The sequence below is a fragment of the Zonotrichia leucophrys genome, chromosome 12 (assembly GCF_028769735.1).
Source record: "Zonotrichia leucophrys gambelii isolate GWCS_2022_RI chromosome 12, RI_Zleu_2.0, whole genome shotgun sequence".
Taxonomy (NCBI): domain Eukaryota; kingdom Metazoa; phylum Chordata; class Aves; order Passeriformes; family Passerellidae; genus Zonotrichia; species Zonotrichia leucophrys.
The window spans coordinates 5380963-5392115 of NC_088182.1; the positions used below are offsets into that span (position 1 = coordinate 5380963).

Consider the following 11153-nt stretch of genomic DNA (forward strand, 5'->3'; position numbering starts at 1 on the left):
GGGCTTGGGTTCATGTTCTGCTGCCTAACCAAATGCAAAGAAATCATATTTATATCTTTTGTGTATTAATGTCTTGTGTGTTGTGAAGGGCAATTTAATTGTGAATCGGGTGGAGAAATTGCAGTTTCCAGAAACTGATGAATAGCAGTTTTTTGAGGTTATCAGTTAACCTGTTGTAATGAATGCTCTTCATTACATGCCTCTCCTTGTTAATTAGAAGGGATTTTTACTCCTCTTTATCAAGTCAGGGCAAGTTTATTACCTTTTCCTCTGTCGTGCTTGTGATAAAGTGAAGATCCAGATTGTTTAGTGAAGTGTCCACATGAATATTTCATTGCATGTACATCACATTCATGCCCTGTGTTTTCTGAGCTCCAGCCTCTGATGATTGTTCAATACATTTTAAAAATAATCAAACTACAGCTTGTATAAGGTCTTTTTATTTATATTTATAGGTAGAAAGTCCTTTTTTTTGTAAATACTTTAATTATGACATTAATTACCATGCCAGTTTAGACCAAGACAATTAATCACTGCTGTACACAGGAGCAATAATAGACTCAGACTCAAGTTCTCTGAGTGCAGAGGTGAAACTTGTACCTTCCATAAATCAGGATCTGCCTGACAGAGAGGGATTGGTATCCTGGTTTGGATCTTTTACCTGTGCTTATTTAAAAAACAAAGTCAAAACTTAAACATGCCTCCACTCAATTCCTCCTTGGTTTGTTTCCTACAGGTTGAAGCAATCCTTGTGAACATATTTGGTGGGATTGTGAACTGTGCCATCATAGCCAATGGTATCACCAAAGCCTGCCAAGAGCTCGAGCTGAAAGTGCCTCTGGTGGTCAGGCTGGAAGGTGAGTGCTGCTGGATTCAGACAAAATCATCCCTCAGGGTCTCAGTAATTCACTCAGAATTTCTTCTTCTTCTAAAGAAGAAATTACTTTACATATTACTCCCACACAATAAGAATATGTCCATTTCTTCAGTCATAGCACAACCTGAAGTCAATAAACTCATATTTCTGCATTTATGGACCCTGATGGTACTGGAAGCAATGAAATTTTGCAATGGAAGCGTTATGAGTTTGCCTGTAAGATTTGCAATGCAAATAGGAATTATTTTGATGCAAGTTTATGTTTACTGGGAGGTATTTCTTTCTTTTTTTTTTTTTACTGAATGCAATTCCATTATTGCTAAACCTGCAGCAAAATAAAGCTTTTTTTAATTTACACCAGTGTCAATTAAAAGAAAGATGTTAGAAACAGTATTTTTGAGGGAGAAATTACTGTAATGCGTTCCTCTGCCCAAACCCCAATCCAGCTAAAATCCAATAAAAACCAGAAGATTTGGTAATGGTAAGGAATATTTTTGTTTAGTGCATCCAGCATTGTTTCACAAGAAACAAAAAAGCCATAGAGAGGGGAGGACAAGCACTCTTTGGCAGTTCCAGACTTTGATGGCAGTGGGTGTGGGGTTCTGCCTGTAATTTCTGAGAAGTGCCCTGAAGGAGGGAGAGGCTTCTGCCACTGAGTGAAAAGTGCCTTGATTGCAATCAGCACACAGCCCTGGCAAGCTGAAAATATTTCATTCTGGCCAAGTAGGTTTGGAAAACAGAGGGATTTCTGGATGGGTTTTAAGGCCTCTTACTCAAAACCATCCATATTCATGTTTGTCTGTGTGTAAAGAGCATAAAATGTCCTGTCACTCTGCAATGGTGATGCAAGGAAGAAATGCATCCCTGTATGGGCATGATATGCAATACTGAGGTGGTTTTCACACTGTGATGGGGAGAGGAAAACATGTTCTGAGTACATCAGGCTTTTTACTTTCCAAAAATTGCCCTCCTCAGGGTTCCTGAGGATGCAGAGTGCCCAGGGAGCCCTTGGCTTAGGGGGATGCTCCTTTTGTGTTTCAGGAGCAAGCAGAGCCTTCCCCTCCCTCATTCTCATGCTGCACTGCACGTGCTGGCATGGATTCTGCTGGAACTTTAAATACTAAAATGGATTTCAGAAACAAATTGTGAAAATTTTCTTTGGATGGTGTAGCACCAGTCAACACCTTTAGAGACTGAGTAAAAAGTTTAATATGGATGAAGGAGACTGATGGATGTTGCTTGGAAGCAGAAAAGTTTCATTATATAAAATCTCATTGTTTATCAGCTCTAGGCAATGCTGTTTCACTTTTTGTCATAGCAAAAAAAACTTTTCCTGTCTTTCACAGCTGGGAAAAAGTTTATCTGTCAGATCTGTGAGACTTCTCAGCTGTTGTAAATGCTGCTTTTTAAGTGAAGGTATTGCCAAAGCCATTAGTTTTTCCTGTGAACAAGATGTTTCTGTTGTGATATTTGAAACTGTTAGAAAAGAAACATGAAGAGCAACTTGGTCATTTTAAACTGCAGGCTGCTGGGTCTGCCACTGTGTTTGCTTGGCCTTTCTCCTGTAATTTTGGTAATTCCATGATTGTACAGAGGAGTGAAAGCCCTGCAGAGGTGCCTGTGACCTTTCAGTCATTTGCTGCTCCACCCACAGAGATCAAAGCTGAATCTCCAGAGTGTCAAATACAGACTTAAATGCAAACATCTTTGGGTTACCATCTTCCCAGGACTGCTCACTCTTCACTAGAGCTGTGATAATGTTTCTCCCAGGCTGGTTGCTGACTCTGGAAATGGCAGTACCACATTTTCTTTAGGAAGCTCTCTCACAGAATAATACAGCAAACTCCCGCTTTTGCATAATCTTTATCTGTTTTTTTTAATTCCTCCTCATATTCCTCATGTTCATCCTATACAAAGAGCTGTGATGTTTATAACCTTCAGAACTGTTAGCAAGTCACTGCTGTTTTCTCTGCCTCCTTAATCACTTAACCAAGCAATACATGTGTGTTTGGTCCTTTTAATCTTCCCTCAGAAATGAATCCCTCTGGATCCCTTACCATCTTCATTGTTCTTTGAACTCACACCAGGTTATTTCAACTTATAAGGATTTTGAATTAATAATGAGCACTGTAGAAGTAATAAGACTACCCAAGACTTTTTAAAACATCACTGATTACATTTTACAGTTCAAAAGGAGAAAAAGGAACAAGCACTCTTTTGGGTTTCCATTTTGAACATTTTCCCAGCAGAAGGTTTGTGATTATTCCCATAAATCTAACAGATTTGTGACCTGCACTCTAAAGTCTCTTTGCCCACATGCACTGTACTACAAGTGTCTTGATGACTAGAGTTTTAATCAGTCAAATCTGTCTTGATTTAGTAGGATTCTGTGGACAAATCTTTGTTCTCAGCTGTATAATAATTACAAGCCGTTTTACCAGTGGATAAAGAAAGGATTACTCTCCTCTTTGAAAATGGTAACTTTATAATTACATATGTTTGCTTGCCTTATCAGTAAAGAACTCACCAGCTGAGACACAGGATTATTGTTTAAAAAGCTCATGGACAAATGGAGAATCCAAATATTCCAGATTTCATCTTCTACAGATAGAAAAGTAACTGCTGCTGGGTTTATGCAGGATTTCTTTTCCCTTTAAAATGTAATACTTTTCACTTAAGTTTTGTGAAAACTGCCTAGGAGTGCTGAAGGGAAGCCAAGCCTTGCTTCTCATTTATGTAGCTCAGAGTTAGATGAAAAGAGGGAAGAATAAAAAAGAATTGTGAATTAGATATCTGCTTCCTATGCTGGAAATTTCACATCCTCTCTCTTTCAGAAAATGAATTCTCTCCTTCCCTGGTCATAGGACAGGAAGGACTGGGAGGAATCATCATACTTAATATGTTGAAATTCAGATAGAAACAAGTTGCTTTTTATTCACATGTCTGAATGCAAAATTTTTTTATATTTTCCATTCATGTGATCAGTGACCTTGTGTGTTCTTCAGAATCTGAGATATTCTAGTATCTTCAGAAATCTTTTACATACAAGTGAAATTTTGCTCCAGCTTGTGTATCTTGTTTGCAGGTATAGTTTAGTTATGTGTGCCTGATTTTTTGATTTTTTGTATCCCAAATTGCCTGTCAAGAGAGAAGAATGGGACTTTGCAAAGTCGCACTTAAAGCTTCATTCAGATCAGCCTATTCAGAGATCTTGGTTTAAACATTCAGCACAAATTTAAATGTGCCCTTCCCTGTTAGGATGTAAACATGAGACAGAGGGAGAGGTTACATATTCTTTGGGGAAAGTTTAAGGCAGGAAAGGGCAAATGGAGTGGATAAAATAGAGTTTAACTGTCTTTTACAGATACGCAGTGGAAGTTGGTTTATTCTTGACTGCAGAGCCAACAGGTGTGAGCTGTGTGAGCCACCAAAACTTTGTATGTTCCCTACCTAAAGGTCACTAATTAGAGCTTGGCACCAGCCAAACCTCAAATCAAATGTTGTTGAAGAAGGTTAACTAGTGATGAACCTCAAACCTGATTCTCCAATTCTGTCGTTGGGACCTGAGAGGCCCCAGTTTTCCAGGCTGGGGGGAGACAGGAGTGCATTCATTGCCTGGGTCCCTGCTGGGGGAGATCCCTGTGGCTCAGTGCACTCAGCATGGCCAAGCTGGACCCCTGCTAGGGATCCTGTACCATGGGCACAACCTGCTCATTTCACTAATAATCATTGACATGGTGCATATTGTGACTTTTTTGTCACAGCAGAATGTTTTGGGTCAATCAGAGGATTTTTTATATTATTCATCTATTTGTTAGCACATAGCAGATGTATATAATTGTGCTCATGTCACTAATAATAATTGAAATTCTGCTTATTGTGACTTTTTTGTCATAGCAGAATGTTTTGGGTTGATCAGAAATATTTCTGTATTATTCATCTATTTGTTAGCACATAGCAAATGTATATAACAGTGTCTTATCCCTTATAACGTATTTATCTAAAAAGCCAGGAATGGCACTGCAGAATCCTACATCCTCTCTAAGCATCAGCATTAAGCAGTGACCATTTAGCCAGTTCCTGATGGGTTTATGGCAGGCCAAGTGAGTAAGGGAACATAATCCAAATCCTGCATGTGGTTGTGTTTTATTGGTTTGATTTTCATCCAGCCTCTCCCAGTGAGTGCTGGTGTAACCTTACCACTGGTAATTACATGCTTAGACAGAACATTTATTATTAGGATTTTTTTGGTAGAGTTGAGTACATTTGGTAGCAGAGATTTCAGGTCCACAGAAGTGTAAATGTGAGATTGCATTGACACAGACTCAGAGATTGTTCCAGAAGCCAGGTTTCAGCAGGAGGATGTTTAGATTACAAAGCCTGAAGGTGCCTGCTGATAAAATTACATCTTTCCAGGTTTTCTGGGGAGTGTTGTTGACAGTAATATATGTCAAAAGACAAAAACTTCTAATTAGAAAGCCATTCTCTTCATAGAATCCAGTTAAAAAATAAAACCCAGCACCAGCAAAAGCCCCACAGCCTCCAGCCCTGTGAATTTTCACCTTTTCTCAGTTGGCTGCAGGGTAAGGGAAGGGCAGATATTCTGATATCCCTGGATATGGGATTCTGTTCACAGTTCTCTGACACCATCCAGTGGCAGGAGGTTAATGCTGGAAGAGTGGGATTCTTTATTTGTTTATTTTAACATCTGTTGCAACAAGATGGTATTCTTTGTAGATTCCTAAATGTTTCCAGTGTTTTTGGAATGTTTAATTTTACATCTTTTACCTCTGCTTTTAGCAGGTTCATTATAATTTCCATATTCTCTGCATACCTAAAATACTTAATCACAATGAGATAAAAGGCTATCACAAATAAAAGAGAATTATAGCAAAGGGAGTGCTTGCTGAAAAGTGTGGTTAGTTGTATGGCCTGCCTATAAAAGTGTTTTATTTAAGAAATACAAAATGTACTCATACACTTTTGTCTGCAGTGAGATTTTTTTTTTTCAGCTTTCATCATTTCATTTCCCTGCATAAACTCCCCCTCCCTTCTCAGGGGCTTGTGTTTTGTATTGATTTTGTAATGCATGTTAGACAAGTGCTGGGGAGAGCAATCAATGCAGTGCAGAACAGATCCAATGCATTGTTCCCTCTCTGACCCGTTAGTAAATTAATATTGGCCACTTAGTGAAGAACAAAAGTTAGTTTTAAATACATGGTTATCACAAAAACCACAATATTTGTTTTCTGTGTGGGAAAATTTCCAGGAAAATTTCCCTCTTTCCATTTTTTCTCCTCATAACACTTTGTCTTGTAGAATCCTGCTTGAGAGATCAGTACATTCTTGACTGTTTTAAATGTTTATCACACTTGTGTCTAAATAAAAAGCAAAACCTTTTGGGAATCACTGTAAAAATGTGAGGGACTCCAAAGAGAACAGAGCTTTGGGAATGGCTCCTGCCTTCCCTGTGCAGTGCTGGGCTGACAAGTAGCAGCCTCCACATTATATTATATAGGATACTTGAACAAAAATCAAATATTATGCTCTTTTTTCCCCCATAATATTTTTTTTTCTCTATAAAAAGTTCTGTACAGTTCTGGGTGTTACTAAGCAACCAAATCCCCCTTCTGTCAAAGATTTCAGATGCCTTTGACCTTCCTACACAAACCCTGCAGCTCTGCCAGAGCCTTTGCAGAGGGAGCAGAGGGGTCCCACATTCCTCTTGCTGATCCTGCCTCTCCCATCACAAAGTGCTGTGACAGGGATGCCTTTGCTCCCTTTCAACTCCAGGAGTGGCAATCCTGATTTCTTGAGCATGCTGATGAAACAGGCTTTTGAAATGGCTCTGCTTCTGTGGTGCCATTTCAGATGTTTTATGAAGTCTGCAAAAAAAAAAAACTGAAAAATTATCCTTTAAAATGAGCATACTGGTAGCTGCACAGTAGAGAGAATGCTTCTTGCTTGGTTAATAATTAAGGGTATAATTAGTGTATAGCTCCAAATAGAATTAAAATTCATTTTGCTAGGTCGAGGAATTACAAAGTAATTAAGCATTTTGGCGTGGCAAATGAGCAAGGAACCTGACATGGGGGAGGACAGAAATTATTCTAAAGAGCCCAGCCCAGGGTGCTTGTGACTAATGTGTGACCCCAAAGGGTGGATTCTGCTTGCTCAGTAGGATGTCTGACTCCAGGTTCTTCTGTGGTGCAGAGAACAGCAGTGATCAAAAATGTCTCTTGGCTTTGCTGCAGAGATCTCTGGAGAATTCAGATTTTCTGTTAGTCTCAGTTTTCCAGAAAGAATGAGATAGAGTAAATGGGAAGGTGATGCTCTTGTCTTTTAGACAAGGGAAGTGGAGAAAATGTATTTTCCTGAAATATATTTTTCAGCTTTGGATTTTTTCCTTTCCTTTGCATTTGTCTGTTGACTGAAGATGAGTTTTTTCCATACAAACTGCAGCCCTTGTTCTGTATAATCATATTTTCTCCTTGAGGTGAGATGGACATGGCACTCAGGGACATGGTTTATTGGAGGACTTGGCAGTGCTGGGTTTCTAGTCATATTTAAAGATCTTAAGGGTCTTTTCCAACCTAAATGTTTCTGTGATTATAAAAATTTAGTGCAGCAGCAGAGGAGGGATTGGTGTCATGCTGAATTACTTCAGGGACCTTTGTATTCCCTGTTTTTAGTAAAAATGCAACAGCATATTCAGGAGCAGCTTACACCTGGTTAAATATTCAGGATTACCCAAATCTTTGCCTTTCAACAGCTCATTTGGCAGCTTTCAGTTATCACAGGTGAATTTCAGTTACTGTTGACTCACTGATTAGCTGTAGCTGGTTGTGGCTAATAAATGCCTTTAAAAGAGCCTGGCACGGGGTCCATTCCCCAGAGCCCTTGCTGGCTGTCCCTGCTGGCTCTGGGGGATGCTGCACTGCCCCTCTCATCTCCACCAAGCCCCTGTTGTGCACGCAAATGCTGTTTTCAGATTGCATTGTCTGTCACAATTAGGAATTAGGAAGCTCCTTCTCCTCAGCTCAGTCTAAGGCGCTCATTTGATCTGCTGCTAAACTGAAATGATCTCTGGTTTGAGGCATTACCTGATTTTTCAGAGGTATGCTAGGAGGTGTTTATTCATTAATATTAATTACTAATTATAGTCAGTAATTATAGTCAATAATTGTTCGTTTTTAGGAACAAATGTCCAGGAAGCCCAGAGGATTCTGAGTGAAAGTGGACTCCCCATCACATCTGCCAATGACCTGGAGGATGCAGCAAAGAAGGCAGTGGCAAGTGTGGCCAAAAAATAACACCTTGAAGGTTCTTCTCATGGAAAACTTGTGTTTCACAAGGTATCATTCCTGCTGTTGTCCCAGGGGATTCATGGAGCTCTCCCAAGCAGGGGTCAGGATTTAACTGGAGATACCTGGCCAACCCAGGCCATAGCTTGCAAGTTGGCCTTCAGAAATTTTCCAGCTACCATCTCCAAAAGTTTGTATGTCTTTGTCTAATTTTGGTAATTTTGTTAGTCACAGCTGTAATAAGTAATACTTCACTCCCTGAAGTTCTTTTTTGTCTCTCCTTCCCAAATTGCCACTGATAAACTCATGATAAGACAAAATAAGTAATAATTGACTTCTGTCAACAGAATTGTTCCTTAATCAAACACTTTTAGGTCACCTATTTCACAATATTTTCATTTGCCTTTTTATGTTGTAAAGAGTCAGAAAACTAACTGTGGCTTTATATTTTTTATGGACTTTTACAATAATGTAAAAAGCTGTGCTTACAATCTATTTTTATTCAAATGAATGATGTTTACTTTCTTTACTTGGAAACCACTGGTTTTGCCTTAAGGTGATTCTCTTTTGTTGATGCCAATGGATACCTCACAATAGGAAAAGGGACTGAGAAGTTGATAGTGAAAGGATCTCCCACTCTTACTGTGCCTATAAACCACTGAAATGTGATTCATTTTTTTTCTGATTTTTGGAAATGCCCTGCTGTATTTCCAGGTGTAGCAGTGCCATCCAGGGGGCTCCAGCAGGATATTTCTGCCACTAAGGAAATGGCTGCTAACTTTTTAAAATAACCTCTTTTGTGAGAATGTCACTGCTCTGAGGTTTTAAAGATGAGAAACTGAAGCAGTTTTATTTCAGGAGCACGGAGAATTCTTCATCTGATTTGCCTTCCAACAACCATTTCAAATTTATTGGGAATAAAACACAAATGAACTTTTCAATTTTTTAAGTTTTTGACTTCTCAGGCATCAGTAGCAATATGTATAAGAAAAAAAAACCCTAAGTTTCAGGACTCAGATATTGACCAAGATTCATTTTGATTATATTCTCTTTTGTAGAATATAATCAAAATGAATTATATTTCAAAATTCAAGCTGTTAGTTACACAAATCATTCATTCAGGGAGCAGAAGGCAATACTAAAGATCTTGTGTAACTAAAGAACTTTGTACAAATCTCACTCTGCCCAGGAATTACGTGCTGAAAATCATCAATAAATTTGAACAGTGAACAAATGAGGGGACATTATGATCTGGTCTTGTAAATGGGCAGAGATATAAAAATTTGTGAAATAAATTCCTAATTGTGATTTTTTTGAGCAGCTCTAATCAATACCGTGCTCTGCTTAGAAAAATGTAAATAAATTTTTCTTGACATTTCTATTAAAACTGTTACATTCAAAATGAATTATCTGCACTAATCTTTGGCTCCTGACACAAATAGTGCAGATGGGTTGCTATCATCAATTCCTGCAGGTTTTTCCTTCTCCATTCCTTTCTCTACATATTGCTCAAGGAAAAAATGTGTGACCATTAGAAGAGCAATAAATTTGCCTGTAGGTCTGTAGTTATTGGCAGAATGAAGGAGAAGGGTATCCTTAGCAGCTTTCCTGGAGGTGCATCAAAGCCACACTGCTCTGAAGGAAGAAATGTTTACCTCACCACAACAAATAAGAGTCACATTCTATTTTATATATTTTAATACTGGAAAGTTAAGATTCTGTGGAAGAACTGTTTGTGCAATGTTGTCACACACTGTGTCCCTAACTCTGGTCTCAAAACCATCCACTGTGCATACACAATTACTATTTTGCAAAGATTAATACTGTGTACATTATTTTGTCAAATAAATGTAAAAATGAACATGTTCATGGAATTTGTCCTTTCTGTAAAATAGAAAAATGTTTAATTTGCCTGTGCTCTTCCATACAACATTTTGTGACAGGTGAGTGAAATCAAATGCATTGGGTGATACTGCTATACTCCAATATATTTGCTTTTTATCTAAAAATGTAGATAATTTTATCTTTATATATTTTCTTATATGTAGGCCAATGACAGTACATACAAATTTTATTCCTCTTAAGACTGGTACAGTATAATTTTAATTTTTCAGATGTAAAATGGAAAATTCTCTAAGCTCTGGATTGGTATCTTTGAAGGTTTGGTATTTCACAGGCACTGTGCACTGGCTGTAACCAGAGGCTCACTGTGGTGGTGTGGACTGGTTTGTTTTATTTTTATGAATTATTTCTCTCTGTGTGCAAACGTGTAAAGTTTGGTTTAGTCTCCTTGGGAAAGGTGTTTTTAGTTGTATTTTCCCCACACAAACCAAACAGCAGCATAAGCAGTGGGCAAGTTCCAGCTAATCCCCTCTGTGAAAGCTTTAAGTGGGATTTAATTAGCTTTTAAATCTGGAATTTTCAACCTGTATTAATAAAGCTCTGTAGGACGGGACACTTTGCAAGGCAAAACAGGAGGAAACTGTTAATGCTGACACTGTGCTACATCTTTAACAAGATACCTTTAAATTCTCCCAGCAGAAGTGTAACAGCTGGGAGTGCTGCAGGAATGTCCTTAAGGAGCACTTAGTGTCCTGTTTGGCAGGGCTGTGCCTGCCCACGGGGCAGAGCAGCTGTGATTGGAACAGCATGGCACTGCAAATCACTCACAGAGGAGAGGAGGTGCCAGGCTGAGCTCCTGCCCTGCCCTCTCAGCTGAGCCTGCCTGGGGTCTCAGGCACCTGCAGGAGCATCCTCTGGTGTAGTGAGAGTCCTGTGTATTGGATAAGTGGGTCCTAGCTATTCTAAATGAGTCACAGCTGCAAAGTCCTTAGTTGGGCAGCAGCTGTGGCTCGTGAAGATAACTGGGATAAAAGGGGTGGGCTGAGAGCCCTGGAGGAGCCCCTGTGAAACCATGAGGAACTGCACTACAGAGAACAGAGGCATGGTAGAAAACCAGCTAAGAAGGTATG

At 39.0% G+C, this 11153-nt stretch overlaps 1 protein-coding gene across 4 annotated transcripts in view; it reads left to right on the forward strand.

The window, feature by feature from the left end:
* Nucleotides 1-10042, forward strand: part of SUCLG2 (succinate-CoA ligase GDP-forming subunit beta) — a 103003-nt gene extending 92961 nt beyond the window's left edge. For all 4 annotated transcript variants that reach the window (XM_064724218.1, XM_064724219.1, XM_064724221.1 and 1 more), the window contains exons 10-11: nt 737-857; nt 8075-10042. In XM_064724218.1, the coding sequence (XP_064580288.1) occupies nt 737-857; nt 8075-8190 (237 nt within the window). In that variant the 3' untranslated portion in view covers nt 8191-10042. The remainder of the gene's footprint in view (nt 1-736; nt 858-8074) is intronic.
* The last annotated feature ends 1111 nt before the right edge of the window (nt 10043-11153 follow it).